Source organism: Lepisosteus platostomus, chromosome 3 (genome assembly GCF_059453375.1).
Source record: "Lepisosteus platostomus isolate fLepPlt1 chromosome 3, fLepPlt1.hap1, whole genome shotgun sequence".
Classification (NCBI taxonomy): domain Eukaryota; kingdom Metazoa; phylum Chordata; class Actinopteri; order Semionotiformes; family Lepisosteidae; genus Lepisosteus; species Lepisosteus platostomus.
Genome location: NC_142613.1, coordinates 79,214,617 through 79,236,455, shown reverse-complemented (window position 1 = coordinate 79,236,455; position 21,839 = coordinate 79,214,617). Strand labels below are relative to the sequence as shown.

Below are 21,839 nucleotides of genomic sequence, written 5' to 3'. Positions count from 1 at the left end.
AGTAATAAAGAGAAAAAAATATTCCATGTGGATATGGGACTGCGACACTTTTTCTCTGTCGTGTTTCCAGTTCTGGGAAAGGTGAATAAATTCCATAACATTTAATATGCATGGTTTTATTCTGCTGGATTTCTGTCCTTAAATTGATGTCAAATTCATTCATGCAGTTTCGCAGGAGAAGAATAGAGCCCAACATGCTTGTCTGGGATTCAAGCACTTGGCCTTCTCTGTGTGGTCCGAGTTCGTATGATTTGTGAATACCAGGAAAGGTTCAACTGCTTCTTTCCAGAGACGCTTCCACTCTTCTAAGGCCAGTTTTACCTCCAAGAGTTCCCAATCTGTCAACATCGTAGGTCCTCACCAAACAAGGTTTTTGGAGGAGAGGGTGAACAGATGAGTTCTGATGGACCCAACCACTGAGACTGAACAGCCCCCAGTCCCACATCGGATGCATCCAGCTCAAGTTCAAAAGACAAAGAGGGGTCAGGGTGTCACAGAGGAGCTGTGGCAAAGTGATGTTTCAAATCAAAAGGCCTCTGTGCCTCAGGATTCCATCTTCCCTGACCAGATGCCTTTATTGCGACAGCTGTAATGGACACCACTAATGAACTAAAGTTGCAAATAGGTTTGGGGTAATAATTTGCAAGTCCCAAGAAAGGCTGAACTTTGTTCAGTGGAGTGGCAGTGGTCCAGTCTTGTACTTTGCTAAACCTGGTGACCACTTTGGAGCCCCTGATGGGAAATGTAATAACCCAGGAATGTTACTTCCAGCAAGTAAAACACACTTCTTTGCATACATGTAGTTTATGACAGAACCATGATAAGACTTGTTTGATGTTGAATATGTTAGGAGTTGAAGCTGGAGAAGATCAGGGTGTCATCTACTATACTGCATGTAGACGCCCTCAAATTTGGCCAATGAGCTATCCTTTACCAGTTTTTGAAAGACAGCAAGGGCATTACAGAGCCCAAATGGCATCACCAGGTATTCATCATAAGGGCAATGAGGTGGCAGAATTTCAGTCTTGACTTTGCTGAACACATTAAAAAAAAAACTTCCGGTACCCTGGAGAAAGCTGACCAAGAGGAAGCTCAGAGGCTACAGTCCTACAGGATGAGGGAATGCAGCTTTGATGACAGCCTGAATTCCAGGTGATGAGTTCCTTGCAAGACCAATCAAACTGAGAGTTGTGCAGTTCTAGCCAGGGAAAGGGGCAGAGTGGAGAAGAGATGCAGAAGAGAAATGGTCTAACAATAAACCACTGCCACAGTGAGGGACAGACTATTGATCTGAAAGGGTCTTCCATCCAGGGCCTGGACATTGGATGAAGCTTAGCAGGCCTCCCGATGTTTAGCTCCAGCGTCGATGAGAGTGTTCACTTGCACTGCAAAGCAAGCAATAAAGATAAGGCATTGATGGGACTGAGGAAATGAGACTCTCCATTCAGTAAGTACTCCCCTCTCCTTACTGATCTGAGGCATGTCCCAGGATTTCAGGATATTGGTCATGGAGGTGTCCCTTTCCTCCTAAGTAGATGAGCAACCCATTCATTCTGCATCAATGGTATGGCTGGAGAAAGCCTGGTTCTGCATGGGTTCCCCCTTGGATGGCTATAAAGAGGCCCAGCTAACAGGACCAGGTTCAGGTGATGCTCTGAGCAATGACACCATGAGGACCCTAGGTTAATCTGTTTGGATATTATGACCCCTCTCTAGCAGACAGGGCTTCTAGTCGTGATAGTAGACTGTTTAGGACTCCCAGGTCTTGTGGTATATCACAGCATGATAATTCATTTTTCAGCTATTAGGCAGTCTGGTGCAATATAAAGCAGTTAGGGCCCCCCATCAACTCTCAATGGCCAAAGTGCAGAACCGGATGACATAATGATCCGCTGACTGGTACCCTGTTTTACCTGCTGTAACCAGTGTGAGGAGTCAGCTGCTGTTCCAATAGATTAAAACACCCAGCGCAGTTCAAACTTAAACAGCAGAGTGTTTCTGCACCTCGGATCTTCCTCTTTCTACCACAAAGCCGTGGCCTAAGCTAAAGTTTCCCCAGTGAGCAGTGAAATGACGTACACCACTTTGGCACTTTTGCGGGTCGGAGGGGTTAGAAGATGATTGCATTGGGGGAAATAATGTTTCACATTGAGGGGAAGCCATAACAAGCCGAAGTGTCTCGTGAATCGAGTTGTGGAGGCTGAATCTGAGACTCCCGGGCAGGAGGAGGGTGGAGGCAGAGCTTCAGTGGTTTCTAAGGTGGATTCAGTAGGATCCAAGAGAAAGGGTGACTCGTGAATTGCCAGCCTCCTGTGGATCACATCTTCTGCCCCATTTTTATAGCTCCCTCTTTAACAGACCGTTGGTCAAACCTGAAGTGTTGCAGCAGCCTGGGGCAAGTGATGGATCTTATAATTGCTGTAGAGGATGAGAGGTAAGTTTGAGAGAGACAACCAGTGGGCAGGCAGCCTTACAGCTGAGGTGGAAGAAATGTAAGGACCAGGGGAAGATCAGAAAGGGGTAGTCGACTAGGCAAAGAGGTTGTAGCACTGCAGAGGGTTCGACTTGGGCTGTGGACGGGAAGACACTAAGCTAGAGAGAGGTCCAGGGACAACGTTCGAGGGAACGAGCAGTGATTCAAGCCAGAGAAGTGTTCGAAACAAGGGGAAAAAAGTGCAGTCAGGTAGCAAATGCAAAGACTGAGCACTGCAATGCTGCTGAAGATGGAGTAAGCACCCTGCTGGAAAAGACGTTAGTGCTGTTAATTACATGCCAGCGGTATTGATGACCTGTCTGACCGCGTTGTCAAGGGAACGGGCTGATTAGAAGATTGATTCATCTTCTGACCACCAGCTGAGGTGTGAGGGGAGCTTGAAACGGGACCTACCTGAGCGTGAGCATTACTGTACGTCACTGTTCTCATGCAAAGAGCTGTGAGAGCAGGACTCCTGGTACGATCAGTTCTGCTGTTATCTCTCAGAACTCAAGGTTAACTTTTCAGTTCCAAAAGGTCTGGCCTCCATCTCAGCTGTACATTACTGCATAAAACCTTGAATGTTTTTCAAATTTTGGAAAAATAAACATGAATTGCCTTAGTCTGTGAAACATTGAACTGGTTTCAAATAAGTAAAATAGAGCTTGGCCAAAAAAAGGCTTGTATTGCATATTTCATTAATTCTGTTCTTTTATCAAGTCTTAGATTAAGTTTTTTTAAGGGTTCCTGCGAAGACACTTGTGTGTTTGGTGTTTGCCAACTGCTAACTATAAATTAATGTTTGAAAGTATAAGTGCATAGTGGTATATTTTCAATTTGTAATTATTGAAAACTAAGACATTTTAAAAGAAATGATCTTCTACAAGCTTTTTTAAAAATAAGTTTCATAAAATGCATTGTATTTAAACAATCAAAGATTGGATGCTCACCTTTGTTAATGTGCAGTTTTTATTAATTTGCCTGTGTTTGTCTCCTCAGAAAACAGAATGCCCCTACCTCTAAAATCATTTTTTATTCAGAACATTTAGTCCTGGTGAAGGTTAAACTCTTTACACCCCTTGAAGACATGGCTAACATTGGGATACTTCACACAGATGACAGAATATCACTCCTCGTATTGATTGAATAGACTCGGAGTGTGATGGTAAAGCAGATGAGCTTCTAACGTCTCCACAGCCCTTTGCTAATCTAAGAGCAAGTGAGTTTGTCTCTCTTAATTCTTCCTATGGGAGGTCTTTTAAATCACACAAGTGCTGGTAAAAGCAAGAGTCAAGGTCATGATTATTGATTAGCAGATTTTTTTTAGTGCAGGGAAGATACAGTAGGTTCTCTGTCACATGGATTTCTTTTGAAGTACTACAGACTAGATGATTGCTTGCCTACATTACTCCTACCTCACGTCCAGACCCCTCCTCTTCCTGCCGCATCATTAAAATGTTAACTTTTGCTTATTGTGGTTTTTTAATGGTGTCAAGATCTGCTGATGATGAACAATGCCCTGCTGATTCAAAATAAGAGCTCAGAGAGAGAGTGCTCCTATGACAAGGTACTAACACAAGATGAGGAGGATGCAAGCATCAGAATCTGGCAGCAAGAGATGTAGTCATAAAAATAAACTTTTTTTTTATATAGCGCCTTTAAAGGTGGCTTCTCAAAGCACTTTACAGAATGACAACAACAATAAATAAGAATACACAAGATAAAACACAGTTACAATATATAGAGGAGACCGTGGATGGTGATACTAAGAAAAGCAGATGGGTGAAAAATGGAACCAGTTACGTAAAGCCTCTCTTAAAGAAGATGGTTTTGAATCTGGATTTGAAGGAGTTTAGAGAAGGTGACTCTCTGATATCCTTGGGCAGAGAGTTCCATAGCTTGGGGGCATAACAGGAGAAGGCCCTGTCACCCATACAATGTAGACGGGCTTGGGGGACAGTTAGGAGACCAGAATTAGAAGAGCGAAGGTTGTGGGGTGGGGAGTAGGGCGATAATAGTTCAGACAGGTACTGAGATGCCAAGCCATGCAGAACCTTATAGGTGAGGTTTAAAGTTCCTAAGTGTATAGTATGGAAGGTTAAATAAGTAAGACCACAAGTCTAGACCTACTGTGGGATAAATCCTTTAATTATGGAGTGCGTGTTTCAGTATGCCAGTACTTTGTGTGTGGACACAATCTAGCACTTTATACACCAAGTGTTAATTTTGTGATCTTTCCATTTTGTGTAATTTCTTGGGACCTATTTACTAGTGTTATTTCTTATCTGATCTTATAGAATACTGGTACACTAACAATGATAAAAAATATTAGTACTCTAGTTAAAAAAATTACTTTGCTCTGTTTGCGGACTGACCAATTTGGTGGACAGTTTTGCCCGGAGTCATTGAGTCGGGTGTTGTACATCTTCAGGTTCCAGTGTAACAGTTACTGTCACCATTTGATAGTCTCAGATCAGATCTTTGTTGTTTTTGAAATTATTTTTTTCTGTTGTGGACCCAGAGATCCATTTATACAGCCTTTATACAGTTTATTAGATTCATTCAATTCAACTTTGTCATTATGCTTACATGGGTGCATAGTATAGTGAAAAGTGTTTCCCATTAGTCTCTCAGGTGCAGTATGTAAATAGAACAGAAGACAAGACAATAGACAGTAACACAATAACAATAACAGTGTAATAACATACACTGGAAGTACCTTGCTGAAACAGCACTGGGGAAGCAACCCTTCTGGGATTCGAACCCACAACTCTCTGATCCTGAGTCCAGATCCCAACCATGCAAGTGGATGACATGATAAATTAACCCCCACTGGTACAGGAGTCACAGTACTAAGCTTAGATGATTGACAGCTGCAGGTTCCATTTCTGAGACAGTTAAGAGAAAATTAATAGGTATTTCCAGTCAGTCATATGAAGTAAGTAACTGCAAAATTCATTTTGGTCATGATAATTATAAAAAAAATATTTTCAGGATTCATTTCATGCAGTTTGTACAGTACATTTAGAAACAAAATTGCTTGGCTCATTATTGCAGTTCAGTACATACGGTAACCCATGAACATTGTCTTACTGATATCTATTTAGAAACAAACTGAGAACATTATCCCTTATTATTCAGTCAGTTTATTAAAGCTTCCAGGTGTTTACAGTAGAACCCTTTAATCCTTTTGATTTACAGTAACTAAAGTAGCAAAAAGTTAACAAAATATTTTGTTGCTATTTGCAATTTTTCGTCATGGATTGCCTGGCAGAGTATTTTGAATATACAGTATGTTACAGTATATTGCTAATTGAGCTTAAAAAATGGAGCACAAGCACTTATAAAGTACTACTTGTCTCTGAGATTTGTTTGAATGAGACTTGTTTATGTTTGGTACTGAAATTACTGTCCATCCTAAAAAACGTATTATAAGTGAATAGAAAAAATGTAAGTGCATTTTTCTGACTAGAAACAACGTGTGACACTTCAGACGACAGCATGTTGGTAAATGACACTGAGTCCTTGACACAATGGATGAGCTGCACAACTGGAGAGCCTGTCCGCTACTGCTCTGAAAACACCCTGAACTTGTCACTTGAGAGTTTAAGTGTAGTACGATTTATACTCAGAAATAATTTTTGGGTATAAAACAATAAACTGGGGAAGTTTTGAAGTCTCACAGGAAATATTCAATCCTTAAACTACTTTTATAGTTTTATAAAGTCATTTTTTAAATGTGCTATACTATACAGTACCTTATCAGTGTGATGCAGTGTTTAAATTAATGTGTTTACGAATGTTCCACTATTATAGGTTTTGCAGTATTATAATAAAAAACGTGCTCCTAATTTTTTATAAAATTGTAATTTTATTTTGCACCTTTGGAAATTATGTCCTTTTCTCATAATGTGTGTTTTGCAATCAAATTATGATTATTTTATGAAACAAGCTATTTGTGAATCTTGCTGTAGTAGACCTGGACTGAATGATCTTTTTTGTAGAACTGCAACCTCATTTTTTAAAATGTTTCCAGCCATCATTTAAAGATGTCTGTAACATTACTCAATTTTTTTTGCTGTAATTAATTGCTGTAGAGAAATGCAATTGGTTGTTTGCTGCAGTTGCAATTTTTAAAATAATTCACATTCTATAAAGTATGATGATGCTTTAAGCCCGAATGGCATTTACAGGATATTGTACTTGGTCTCATTTTTTAATCAAAATGTTATCCGTTCCAAAGTAAGCAAGGATAGTTGTAAATTATTTTTTGAATAATGAACATTGTTCATCTCTGTGATGCATACTTTCTTATAATGGTCCTTCCCCCTCAGTCATCTCATTTTGGGAAAAGATTTCTGATTCCATGAGTTTGGTCGTGGAAATCACTTATTTGTTTAAACATTATCTTACTTCCAACATCAAAAAGATAATGTAGGCAGCATGATGGCACAGGGATGAGCATTATGGTTCGGTTCAGTTCAGTTCCAGACCTGTGGTGTCATGGAGTCTGTATGTTCTCCCAGTGTTTATGTGGGTTTCCTCTGGGTGCTTTGGTTTCCTCCCACAGTCCAAAGACAGTAAATATATATTTTATTTATTTCACAATAGACATCTTACAGTGGGTACAATCTCTAACAAACCAATACTATGCTACAAAAGTTCTTAAAAGGCTGATTGTCCTTTATCAGTCTGAGCAAGTGGTTGCTGGGGCTGGCTTTGCACAATGACAGAGCCCCTCCAAGCCCTACCCCTTGCTGTTGTCCGTGCCTTTCCCCTGTCCCGGCTCCGAGACTGCGGTTGTCCAATCTCCTGGAGGAGCTCGGGGAGCAGGGATTTTCTCTTGCCCACAGTCCCTTCCAGCGCCCCCTCGCCATGGAGAAGCCCCGTTTGGTGACTTTCCTCTGAGGTCCGCCAGGATCCTCTCCTCCCGCTCCCTCGCTCCCCACTCTGTGTTGTGCCGGATGAGAGTGTTCCTTGTTTTGTCAGGGACAACAGTAGCCAAAGCAAGTCCTGTGCCTCCTTGTCCAGTCCGGTGGGTGCCAGCCCCAGCAGGATGCTCTGGTAACTGAGCCCGCTCCCGCTCCCAGGAGCTGCACATTGTTGTCCATTCTGGCGAAGGGGCAGCTCCAGAACAGGTGCTCCTGCGTCTCCTCGGGAAGCGCGTGTCCCGGGGAGATGCGAGTGTCTGGAGAGGACCTCTCTGATTGCCACCCTCTGGTGCGCAGCTATCCAGTTGAGGTCCTCAGTCCAAAGACATACAGGAAGGTTAATTCTCTTCTTTTGAAAACTGGTCCTGATGTGAGTGTCTGGCTGGACCCTGCGGTGGACTGGCGTCCCGTCCAGGGTGTATCCTTCCTTGCGCCTCTTGCTTGCTGGGACTGGCTGACTTCCTGTGACCCTGTATTGGATAAAAGGAAATGGATGGATAATATTTTGTTAGGAAAGATCATATCCCTCAAGTAAATAAAGCATTAACATCATATGTAGAAATACATTGCTATTCATTGTTAATTTGCATTGTGTAGATGTACCAAAATGGTGTATGCTGAAACATGCAGACATAAAATCAGCAGTATGTGTTTCTATTCTATTCAGAAACTGTATACCTGAAGCCTTTCCAAACCATATATACAGTAGGGTTAAATAATAGAAGCTTAAATAGGGAAATCATCAGAACAACGTTATCGAATTTTCAGTTTAATTCTAAATTTTAAAATACGACCATGTTGAAGTCCATGATTGCAAAACTACAGATTTTTTATTAATTTACACAACATATTACTTTAATTCTCCATTCCTCTTTTCCTAGGTACAAAAGAAATCTCTGCTGCTTCTGTGGTTGATGGATGGGTTACATCTACACTGAAAGGTAAATGAAAGAAATACAATGATATAGACATTTAAAGTGTGTCCATTTGAAAGCCAAGAGAATTGAAAAATAATTTTAAAAATATTGCTAGAATTATCCTGTGGTTTTGAATAGTCTCATTATTGATGCCTCAGAAGCCAGCAGCTAAGAAACCTTCAGAAGATCAAAGGCAGACTGCATCTCCCACAACTGCAGCAATACCAGTTGTATGGCTTCAATATTAAAACTGTTTAGATGGAATATTTATGGCATGGATAGTGATGAGTTGAAAACATTTACAGAAAGGCAAAGCACTTTTCAAGAAATAAACTTTCCCCGTAGTGGATTTACTACAACATAATATTTTCTTGTAAATTATGTAAATTCACGAGTTTGTTGTGAAACTCTGAGGAATTATTTAGTTTTTCTTTGCAATATGCAAGCATCCAGCTGGGGATACAGCTATACTCAAGACTGTGATGTCTGGCACATGATTAGAATAAGCTTCAACTTCTAATTATTAGTAGAGGACTCCCCCTACTCTCCAAAAAAGTTATTAGTGTCTGAGCAGGATTTAAACCTTCTAATCACAACATTCCTTTAACTTGCAGATCCTACGGCATGTCCAAACTTCCATCACATTTGTGTTATGGAAATTAAGCATTAAACCAGGGAATGCCCTCACTTGATTTAAATGACTGTCATGGCTGTCAACAGTTTATTGAGGCTGCCCTGTTCCCTTAATCTATGAAAGATATGAAGGACAAGGCAGAATAAGAAGTGAGCCCTGCTGAATGGGTTATTTATAGGAGGCAGTCCCTTGTACCCTTTTAAAACTCCGGTTTTGTTTGTGCATGAATGTGTGGTGTTTTTAATAAAGGGAAAAGTTGAGGTCGGGTTACTTGTCTTTTTCCCTTTTTAACTTCCATTTTCCACCTGTATTTTTGTTCTACAATAAGGTCTAGGCCTAGGATCAGCATGCTGCACTGACTGTTCTTCTGTTACTTACAGTGCCTTCAGAAAGTATTCACACCCCTTGTATTTCTCACCATTTCTGTTGCAAACATAAATAGAAATAAATGCTTATAGAAATTATATGCTTTTTTCACATATTAAAAGTCTTAATCTGAAAAGTATCCAACCGCTTTATGACACTTCAAATTGAGCACAAGTGCATCTGATTGCCTTGTGAGATCACTAAAAACCTTAGAGAAAACCATCTGTAGTCAGTTCAAATGACTAACATGATTCCAAAAGAAATACACCTGTTTATACAGTATATGTCCCTCAGCTGGTGGTGTCAGAGCAGAAACTCCTCTATGAAGATCATGGACCTGTCCGTACGTCTTCAATATGGAATTGTAGGGAGGCATAGATCTGGTTAGGGGTATATAGACATATCTTAGTTTCTAGTTCCCAGCAGCACCATCAGGTCCATCATTAGAAAATGGAAAAGTATGAAACCACCTAGGCTGCAGAGCAGGACCTCCTCCCAGACCGAACAGCCGGGCAAGAAGACCCTCCTGACAACTACAGAGATCCATGGCTGAGATTAGAGAACATGCCCCACAACAATCTCTGCAGAACTTCACAGATTTAGCCTCTATGGCAGAGTGGCTAGATGGGAGGTGCAGTAATAGCATCCCTAGAGTTCGCAGAAAGGCATGTGACAGACCCTGAGACCATATGGCAAAAAGATTCTGTGGTCTGCACAAAAACTGAACTCTTTGTCCTTAACGCAAAGTGCTAATATGTGGCGTGAATTGAACACCCATCTAATACCATCCCTACCACGAAACACGGCTTTTGTTCATCATATGCTTCTTAGCTCCAATAATAGCATCATACAAAGTAAAATAAAAGGCCTGCAATCATACTGTAGATGGTAATGAGGGAACCTTTTGGTGTTCAGAAGCTTGTTTATGAATTGGAGGGCTTCTGTTAATGTAGTCACATGGATTTTTCACTTCATGTAAGTCCTTGAGATCTGAGGGCCGTGGTGAGTGACTAGCCAGGCTGCAAGGCTCCCAGGGGAGTGATGCTGTCCGAGAACTGCAGCAGAGAAGGCCGGGGAGACGTAGCTTTGGAGGAAACCGTGAAAAAGAAAAGGGAGAAAAATGACCATCGTGAACAAACGGTGAAAAAACATTTGTCAGATGACCCTCTCAGTACTGCAAAGCTTAATACATTGAGTGCTTAGCTCAATGTTGGAGTCCTGGATAAGCGGGGGGAAATGTCCTGCTTCAGATTGGGAGGGTCCACCTGGTGGAAAGGTTTGGGAGAGGCGTCCTGAGTGAGTTCACAGGGGGTCGGATGGGGGCTGAGAGTGGGCAAGTGAGCCTGTTGCACCGATGATAAGCTTGATATTGTATGGCACCGATGATAAGCTTGATATTGTACGGCACCAGTGATAAGCTTGATATTGTATGGCATGCCCGAGATCATCTACCTTTTCATTTCACAGTGTTTCTTCTCTTGAGTTTCAAACTTTTGCAAAATGTATTAAAGTTCCTTATACAGTATTTTAACAGGTACAGGCAGATAGGAAACTTGAAATTATGTTAATGAACTCTTCAAAGTGGTGGGAATTTATTTTTTCTTGTTCAAAGGCAAGAGGGAAATTGAGGTTTTATTGAAATCTGTGCATAAATTAATCTCTTCCTGATGCTGAGAATATATTCCATAGTTATGGACTGAGAATATAGTTCATATAGAGAGAGAATATACAGTATATGAATACAATTGTTTTCACAGGACCTGCTCTGAGGCTGTATCTGTTGGTGCCACTGCACAGCTGATACAGATTGTCAAGAGCTGCTGGAGCTATAAAACAAGCGTTTAGAAAATGGATGGATGAATAAATGGACAGACGATTTCCAGTTAAATATATAATCATTATTCCTTCTCTCACATATAAAGAAATCAATGGTTTGGCACCAGCTCATCTTACAGAGATGTCTCCTTGTCAGTCTTCATGTTCATTGGGGTCAGATAGCTGTAACCTTCTCTGTATACTGATGGTAGATTAAAGAGAAACAGAGAAGCTGCATTCTGTATTCAGGTTCCCCTACATTAAAAGCTCACCCTAGGTGGCTAATTTGAAAGTGATTACTTATTTCTGTGTAGGTTTTGTATTTTAGTAGATTTATTACTGTGTATTTTTTATTCTCTAATTTTAGTTTCTTTGATTTTTATAAGTGGTGAAAGTTGTAAACCTGCATTTTACTCAAATTTTAGTTACACTTTACCAGGATTCGGAGTAAATTTGAGGTCTATAAAAGTAGTAGTAATACTGCTAATAATAATACTTTAATACTACTAATTATAAACTTTATTTTGTATAGCACCTTAAAAGTAGTTTCTCAAAGCTCTTTACAGTAGGCAAAAAATAAGGAGAGGAGATAACAGAATTAGCATTGTTAAAAACAATGGTTTAGAGTGGCGTAGTGCAGTGGTTCTCAAACTGTGGTACGCGGAGCGCCGCCAGCTGGTACGCCATATGACCCTGTAACTTTGTTTTGTGTGCTGAAAAATCGGGACGGATTTTCATGTTCTCTATTTTAAGACGTGTCAAATACACAGCCCACGCACTGCAATACAGCGCGCGCTAATACTTGAGTGGCCACAGAGCTACAATGTAGTCCTATACCACTCTTAGGAATGTGTGCTACGAACGTAAATGACCAATTGTATTTAAAAAAACGTATCTCCAGCAAATAGAGAGGTAGGAGAACGTGCGTGATTTTGGAACAATGCTAATGTTGTAAACACAGGAATGCATAGAAATGCATGCTAGGAACGCTGGTAATCTTGTGAGCACGGGAAAGCGTGATAGATAACAGAAAAATATTTAAGAACTGTTCTAGGTTATTTTAAGAAAAATACACAGAGCGTCTCTGTGTTTCGCTCCCATGCGCATGAAATAAAAACTTATTTTAACTTCTGACACAGACTCCTAAAGCAGGTAAGCCCCACACTATTTTTGAAGAACCTTATTTACCGTTGGCAAAAGAGCTGACACTTATTATGTGTGGAGAAAAGGCTGCTAAACAGCTCGACCTGCTGCCCCCTCTGAAAGACACAGTCATAGAATTACTGAAATGGCGGATGATATCAAAAGTACGCTGGTAGAGCACGTTAAGATGAGCAGATGCTCTTCACTGCAATTAGATGAGTCTGTTGTCGATTTGGCCAATTCACTTGTTTACATTCGATACGAGTTTGAGGGTACGTCCCATTAGGACTTTCTGTTCTTTAAACCGCTACCAACAGAAACTACAGGAGAGTACATATTTCAGCTTCTGAATGAGTTTATTGAAGAGAATGGCATCTACTGGATAAAATGCATCGGAGTTTCTACAGACGGTGCTAGAGCGATGACAAGCCGACACAACGGTGTAGTTGCATGAATTAGAGAGGTTGCTCCAGAAATGAATGGACGCATTGCAACATCCACCACGAGACCTTTGCCATCAAGAAAATGCTTGACAGTTTAAAATCTGTTAGACTCTGTTGTGAATTGTAACGAGGCTCGAAAAACGAATTCACGTCTGCTTTGCTCGACTAACCAGGCTCACCCCTCTCACTGAAATGGTGCTTTTTTATTGTTTATTTTTATTTGTTGTTGTTCCTGTTTTTTTCTGTAAAGCGCTTTGAGAAGCCACCTTTAAAGGCGCTATATCAAATAAAGTTTAGGATTATAATTATAATTTATTATATGTGTATGTGCGCACATGCGCGCTCATGTTGGTCATTGAGAATTTCATGGGTTCCTATGACTTGTAGGTGGTACTTGGTCCAAAAAGTTTGAGAACCACTGGCGTAGTGCAATTAGCAGACACAGACATCAAGTAAGTAAAAGTCTTTCTGAATAAGAAGGTTTAGAAACTGGATGTGAAAGCACTTGGGGAAGGTGACTCCCTGGTATCCTTGGGGATAGAGTTCCAGAGCTCTGGGGCAGAACAGGAGAAGGCCCTGTCACCCATAGATCGTAAGCAAGTTTGGTGGACAAACGGGACCAGAGTCAGAGGATTCAAGGCTTTGCGGTCGATATTAGGACGATAGTAAGTCAGATACAGTAGGTAATGAGGTACCAAGCCATCCAGAGCCTTATAAGTGAGCATGAGGATTTTGAAAGGAAGCCACTGCAAGGACTCCAGGACAGGGGTAATGTGATCACTTGGACATGACCTGGTCAGGATTCAGGCTGCTGAGCTCTGGACGTACTGAAGTTTGTTTAGTGTGGAGATTGAGATACCCCTCTAAACCCATATAGCAGGGGTAGTGCAGTAGAAGTAGAAGTAGAAGTACACTCATTCTAGAGAAGATGAATGTGTTGACCAGCGTTTCTGCTACAGTCAAAAACAGCATAGAACATAGCCTGGCGATATTGCCGAGATGGAAGAATGATGTTTTTATGGTATTTTTACATTATACTGCAGTATACAATATACGTCTTCACTGGCATTTCTGAATTATAATGGATTTTATAGGACTCCAACTACACTATCTTATTAAATATTTTAAATGTAATTTGTAGTGTTAGTACATACTGTAGCAAATCATTTGGGCTTTAAAATTCTTTTGGGCACTAGTGTGGAGCAGTGGTAGGGGTTCTGGACTTTAATCTCAAGTGAGACACTACTGTTGTACACTTTAGCTCAGACGACGAGGGCGTCGAGCTCCTGACTGGAAGGTCCCAGGTAGGGGATAGTGATGTAGCATGCTCTATTTCCATCAAGATAGCTCCCAGGTCCACTCAGCCTGCTTTCCAAATGAGTACCAATACCGGGGGTTAATCCTTCTGGGGGTAATAGGCCAGCTGGAGTGTGATGATGACCACATCACCTCCACCTGCAGTGTCAGATGGTCAAGAAAAATGGTGGCCCTTGCCCCCCCATTCCCCCAGGGGCCTTTATGGCCTGAAAAGGGACCTACCTACCTAGCTCAAGGTAATCCATCTTTTTAAACTACTTTTGAATAACAAAGCTCTGATATTTTTATAAGATCTGTAACATGTATTTACAGAAACATCTATACCCTCGTATCGAAAGGTTAAGAAAAACACCCCTGCCAAAAGAAATCCATCTCTGGGATTCTGATCTGTCCCTGATCCTATTTTTCCCCATAAGCCATGTTATTTTTATGTGTGATTTCGCATACCGCAAGGTTTTACAGGAACGCATCTATCGCATTATAGAAGAGATGCCTGTATCAGTTTAATTTTTTTGTACTCTCCTCTGAGTGTATGGATGTCATGTGTCATGTTATTCGTTATGTGTTGTGTGGGGACAATGCTTGAACTCGAGGCAAACTGTGTTCTGTCAGAGAACCTCTGTATCTCTCCATTTTCCTCACTTCCATCTGAACCGTGGCCAAACTAGAGTTCACTGAGATCTTCAATTGTGGTAGCCCAGGCTCAGAGATCCATTTGACAGATACAACTGCCCTCAAAACCACTCAAAACCTAGCCACATGCCAAACCAAAGCTTTACCAAATTTAATAATTATCCTGATAAAACTTCTAGAACAGTTTAAATACGTTAAATTCATAATTAATAAAAAATGCTACAGTAAATTTAGGACTTTACCTTGAAAAAAAGTTAAGTTCACCACCTGAAATTTTATCACCAGCAAGCTTCTTAGACACATTCTTGTCACCTTGTCCACCGATATTTACGGCAATGCAGAAGATTTAGTGAAAACAGGACAAAAATTGAGGAGCAGCTCCCAATTAGCACTTCCAAAACAAAGTACCTGGGACAACTGAGCATCATGTGTATTCCTCCGCGGACCGCCGCGTTCAGTTGTGTTACTCCGCGACGCAAAACGTAAACACGTCGGGGATGAAATGTGAGTTTCGCGTTATACAGACATCTTTCCCCTATTTACCAATCGCCTATGAGCCAATTTGCATTTTGGAAACTTGCCTAGTGGCGGAGACCCCTGTACTCAGTTGGGGCATCCTGTCAGGATGGACCTGCCTGGATCAGTGCCCCTGGTGTGAGCTGCCCTGCACAGAATCACAAGGAACTGCTCAAAAGGAACTATTCTTGCGTATTTCCCCCACAATCAGGGATCAAATAAGATCTACTGTGTTACTGGAGGAACATCAGTAGGCTTCCAGGATGGCAAACTATTCTGAGGGATACTGGAGCATAGGTCTATGTTAAAAATGTATACCTATACATGCACAAGTTTGCATTCTCTTCATGATGAGTGTTCCCTCCCCTAATGACAACCGTTTACATTACTTTTAGCAGGAAAATTCTAATTTAAAGCTTCTATCATAATTTCAGCATGTATTTCACAAGCAGTTGGAGTAACTGTCCCTAATGGATTTGTGTCTGATTTTTGTACTAGAAGCTGAAAACCAGCCTGCTGTTCTAAATGTGTCATCTGAGGGCTTTTCCGCTGTTCCACTCTCAAGCAGTTCTTCAGCACTAGAGATATGGGAGGTAAGTGTTACTGATGTGTTGGGATGGCAAGGTACTGTAGAACTCACCATCTTTGTTTTGTCAAGCAGTTTGTGTTTGTGAATATGACATTAGTATCAAAGATAAACAATTTTCATTTTATTCTGTGGTAATTCACATTTGAACATATTAGAAAAAAAGCATATTTAAAACATGAGAAATGTTAGAAATGAGAGGACGTCCATGTCTTTGAACACTTGGATCAGAGTGGGTAGTCATCTCTGTGTGAAACCTAAAAGGCTCAGCTCTTTTAGTCTCTCTGCGTAGAGAATTCCTTTAAGCTACAGAATGTATCAGGGTGCTCTTCTCTTAGTAATATCTTTGGTGACCAAAATGCTCATTATAAAATGTTTATGTAACATATATACTCTATATGTTCTACTGTATATCTACTGTATATTTTAACATTTAGCTAGAAGTAAATTTTCATAAAACCTCTTCTCAGCTCAGCTTTTCCCATTTTGTATTTATCTTGTTTTTGCTACCTGCATGGAACACCCTGTACTTGTCTACTTTAAGTTTAATCTTCTAAGTGTTTAGCTTTAGAGTTTATATCTAAATTATTTTAAATTTCATTTGCAATTTAAGTCTTTGATAATCCTTCTACATTGGTGTAACCTGCAAATTTGACTAGTTTTTTATATTTGTATATAAATATATATGTATATAATAATAGTTCTCAATATTGGAATGTATATAATTGATCTGATTTAGGAAGAGCAGTGGTCCCACTACTGATCCCTGTGGTACCCCACTCACACTAATTCAGTCATTCCATTTTCTGTCCATTGACTAGTGCTTAATTCAAGCACACAGTTCAGCCCAGTTATTTCAAGTGATAAGCCACTGGGAAATTTACTTTAAATTTCACAGTGTTAAAGTCAGTATTCTTATTCCTCCATTTACATTCTATAATAGTTTTACTAATTTTTGCTGCAGTGATGCATGTAAATGTATACCTATTTTCCAATATTCAGACATTTTAGTTTTAGTATTAGAGCACATGGGAAGCTGGTTCAAGGAGAAGAGACTGCATCTGTAACTCAGTGAAAAGTTTGAAAGTGGTGAAACTTTCATAGAAAGTCCCCTGTTGATCAACTCTGAGGACATGATGATGAATAGTTAATTGCCATCATGAATTTACATATATTCTGTCTGCTGAACTAAATATCAGAGCCCTTGCTACAAAATGATTTGTATTTTCTTCTCATAAGTTTGCAAATTTGTTATAAATTACTTATAATTTATTTTGATGCTCAGTATGTACAGTATGAATCATATCATATATGAACCACAAGGATGAATTTGTAAAATGACAATAAAGCGTGCACAAGATGAAAGTGAATTGCAAGTGTTGCGATAGAAAGAAATAATTAGTAAGAATTTAAGCACAGTGTGAATTCAGAGCAGTATTGGAAATAGTTTGCTGTTATTAGAGCACATGGGGGTTATCATTACAAAACAAATATTTTAATAGAGATTAATAATTAATTAGCACCTCTATAGTCACGTAATATTGAGTTACTGTACATACAACATGCAATTTCTAGTTTTGTCCAATACAACGTAGTAATGAAATAATATGTGGCAAACTTGAACAGCACAGATATTTATTTACAGTAAGAGACACGATTTTACCGGTTTCAGATTTTTACAGATCTGCACTTCAGAGTCTTGACTTCCATAGCCACAGAAAACACAGACCTCATCCCAGGACCTGAGAGACAAACTCAATAAAGGGGTCCCATTCGTGACTGGATACTCACTAGAATGTATGCTAAACAAATCGGAGCATATTTTCATATTCACAGTAATGCATCCCTCAACAGTGATTCATTTTATCCTAAAGGATATCGTAAGATATTGGTATTTCCACAAAAGCAAGACAATACATTCCTCTCTTAAAGCAGGGTCTCGTCCTCTTAGTGCTCCGATTACCCGGACAGATTCTAGCTTCTTGATTTGTTGAAGGAGATTTCTCTCTTCCTGTTTCGTTTTTCCTCTATCTCCCCATTGATCTTCTTTCTCTGTATCTGTTCTAAGAGGGTGCATGTAGTCAGCAATTGAACAGCAGTTGAAGTAGATTGTGTTGAAGATAAATACAGCTGTTTGGCCAGGTTGATCTTTGGCCATTGTGATGGCCACAAGAGAGACAATCAAAAAAGAGTAGTTTACAGAAATACCCTCCAAGGCTGCCCATTGTTTTACTTTTTTAGAATAGAACAAGTAACAGCTTTATTCCATGCTGAAAAGAGAAGAAAGATAACACAACGTTTCGGCCGTGGAGCCTTCTTCAGGTTCTTTCAGCATGGAATAAACCTATTGCTTGTTCCTTTGCAGCCTACTCATGCAGATGCAGCTCCCCACCGAACATTTTTAGAATGGGGTGGTTTTGGGAAGTGAAGTGTCAGAATACCCTTCTCCTCTCGCAGAGTGAATAAATGCGATTGGAAACTCACTTTCCAGTTTGAGAGGTAAGAGCAGTAATGCAATGTGCTGTAAGAGTGACTGAAGAATGTAATTGAGAAAGCGGGAGGTCAGAGGTGCTGTCTACATATCTGAATGTGGAGTAGGAGCTGGAAGGTGGTCAAAGGCAGACTTTTTTAATTCTGTGTGTAGGTCATTCATTTGTCAGCTGAAGAGCAAAGGTAAGGAATGAAGTTCTTTCTGGAAACAGATGAAAGGAAAGGGTATACTGAAAGATGTTGAAACGGACAAGTAAAGAGGGAGAGTAGTTAGAGACAACACACTGAAGATGCATACTAAATAAAAGATTCATATTCTCATTAAATGGGTGTAGTGGCTTTATAATTGTAGTGTTGGGTAGAAAGCCCCATGTGGGCTTGGCATTTAGATTATTTCAAATCACTTTCAAACTTTCAGCTTTTCCCATTTGAAGTAAGAAATAGTGCAAGTGCAATTGTGAGTCATTTTGGATGCAGCAATACAGTGTATGGCAAATATATTAATACGCTTTCACAATTGTCATATTCTGTTGCTTGAAAGCTTGAAGTTAAGACACTTTAAAGTAGCAGTTAATTATATATACATCCTACTTAATAATCAAACTTTGGCAAACATACACTAATGTAGGTGTATAAAATTATCAGAATTTGTTAGTGTCTTTCTTTGTGAAATAATATTGGTCCTCATGATTTCAGAATAAAAGCTCCTGTGTCTGCAAGGTCCCTCAGTCAGGTAGTGAATTTCAAGGAAATATTCAGAAATATTAAGACCAAGGAGCTTTCAGAAAAACTCAGGGAGGAAGTTGTATACAGGTACAGATTAGGAATCAAAGCTTTTGAAACACCTTTAATATATCTTCGAGCATGGTGAAGTCAATAAATAATAATAAAGAAGCTGAAGACTCAAGCAGGCTGCCCCTCCACACTGGTCAGCTGTGCAAGGAGGATCCTGGTTCGGAATGAGCGGCAGTTCAGTGAGTGAGAAGGGTCAACAGGATTGAGGCCACTTCACAGAGGGGGCTTGTACGAAACAGACGGATAAACATCTCATATCTCGAAAGGGATTCACCAGAAAGCACTTAAGTGATACAGCATACACGTAGTAAAAGGTTTTGTAGTCAGACAAGAAACAATGTAAACTTGTTGGTCTAAATGCAAAATGTTCATTGAACACAAACCCAACACAGTGTATCACTTACTCAACATCACCTGGACTGTCAGGCATGCTGGGAGCAGTGTTATGTTCTAGTCCTGCTTATCAGCAGGGACTGGAAAGGTTGTCCAGACAACTCTTGGACAAAAACCTGCTTCAGAACTAAAACTGTTACAAAAAATCCCCTGTCAGAAGAATATTAATCCCAATGACTAGACCAGAGCTACACTGGCGTGTTTTATGAATAAGAAAGTCCATGTCGTTGAGTACCCCAGCCACGATGAGAAATTGGTAACCTTGAAAGACTTATAAACCACTGTCCATACGTGATCCACTACCACTTGAAATGCTGATGTCTGTTTTGAAAACTTGTCACTGTCATCCTAAATGACACAGTGCTCAAGGTGTGCTGACAATAGAATTCCTAAATAAACAGCAAAAAGGCAGAAGTATTCAGTTCCTGATTTTCAACATTATCTATAGTATATTTTTTACTAGAGCCACAGGTAGGCATATGTGTTGTATATTACTTTAAAAAATGAGCTTTGTATAAAACATCTCCACATTATTTACGAAAACACTCTGGAGTAGCACTAGTCGCTGTAGTACACCCTCCTGAGGATCCTATTAAATCCTCAGAAGATACTCAGTACGCACATTTTTGTAGATTGCCCCCAAAATTTGAAACAAAAAAGGTTGTGTCCAAAAAAAAAAAACATTTCTAATGATAAAATGTTCAGTCTGTATAAATAGGGCTGTCTGCAATACTGCACTCTGCAGAGATCATCTTTCATTTGTCAATCCTGCTCTCATGAGTAAGAGTCAGTCTATATACAGTATATGGAAAACAGTCTCTCTCTTTCGTGATGTTCATTACAGCTTTGATTAGGGATCTTGTGTCTTCTGTTGCATTCTTTCTACATGAAAGAAACCTGAAGTATCGGGGAGACTTTCAGAAAAAGGATGACAAAATACAGTACATGCCATTAATTTACTTACTGACAGAAAGAGCAATTATAGGAGCAATTCAGCAAAGTGATCCCCCAGCTTCCACGTTTTCTGCTCCAGTCATATTTCAGATGTAGGAACGTGGATCAAAGAACATGGGAGTTTAAAGTGTGACACAATGGTGATGAAAGATTATGTAAAGCAACTCATCAACAGTCTTCATTCCTCCTTTCAAAAATTGTATGACACATTTGCTTGACTGTGCATTAGCTTTGAGCAGTACTTTGACAAACAGCTTAAAGATGTCACAATACTGCATGCAGCAGACTTGGTTACTGAGAAAGGTGCTTTCTTCAAACCAACATCTTGTAGCAGCTACCAAACATATGGTTCATTTGAAAGCATGTACAACGTGGCAAACAAACTGGAAGAGCATGTCTCGATAGCATGGTACTGGTCATTTCTAAGCACTTGGCTGCAAGCTCTATTCAGTCTCTTTCAGTGTTTTATCCTCTGGAAACGGTTGAACAGATTAAGAGTCATACCACAACACAAGTGGTATATGTAAAAAAGAGTGAAGGGTATCGAGTGTCACAAAAGTATATAGATAAGGGGCATGTTTCATTTTTCACCAACGGGATCACCGTGTGGTATGGCAACACCTCTTCGCGAGAAAGAAAGGCACTGCAGAGAATGGTCAATATGGCCCAGAAGATCATCGCCTGCGGTCTCACCGAGATTAAACAGCTCTATGAGGACCTCTGCCGTGGTAGAATTCTGGCCATCACAGAGGACAGTCACCACCCCGGGCATGAGCTCTTCACCCCACTGCCCTCAGGCAAGAGATATAAGAGCATACGGACACTTACCACTAGATTCTTCAATAGCTTCTATCCACAAGCAGTGAGACTGGCGAACACATTTAGCCATCCCCCTCAGACCACACCTACACCATCGCCATCTACTTCATTATGATTTCTTATCTATTGCACATCTCCAGTCATTGTTTACACGTCTGTATTGTTTACATTCAAACTGTCTACATGTTTACTTGTACATTGTCTACTGTTTGTTTGTATATTGTCTTGATGCACTGTTTGCACTTTGTTTTGTTTTTTTACATTTGTTTTACAATCGAGAGACTTTCTGTTAGTACGAATTCCATTGTACCAGTACTGGTTACATATGGCAATAAAGTTCAAGTTCAAGTTTTTTGCTGTGGTAAGTGCAGGTGGGACACATTTTCATGCAGTCAAACGTCTGCTGAAACCTTCTACTTGCTCATGTCCAAGTACTAGTAAATGCCACTTCTGTATATCACTCCTGTACAAATGGCAACAGGACACAACGTTCTGAAGATGGCACACATACTGTACCAGCTCTGTGTAAAAGAAAATGTGGAAGAACCAGCCAGTCTGGGAACAAGAAACCAGAATAACCGAATATGGTGCTGAACCAACAACAGACTCTTTTA

At 40.1% G+C, this 21,839-nt stretch overlaps 1 protein-coding gene across 4 annotated transcripts in view; it reads left to right on the top strand.

Moving 5' to 3' along the window:
• The window catches only part of LOC148675618 (synaptotagmin-like protein 2), a 157,783-nt gene that overhangs the window by 114,469 nt on the left and 21,475 nt on the right, over positions 1-21,839 (top strand). For all 4 annotated transcript variants that reach the window (XM_088627008.1, XM_088627006.1, XM_088627010.1 and 1 more), the window contains exons 8-9: positions 8,286-8,345; positions 15,687-15,781. In XM_088627008.1, coding sequence (XP_088483134.1) covers positions 8,286-8,345; positions 15,687-15,781 — 155 coding nt within the window. The remainder of the gene's footprint in view (positions 1-8,285; positions 8,346-15,686; positions 15,782-21,839) is intronic.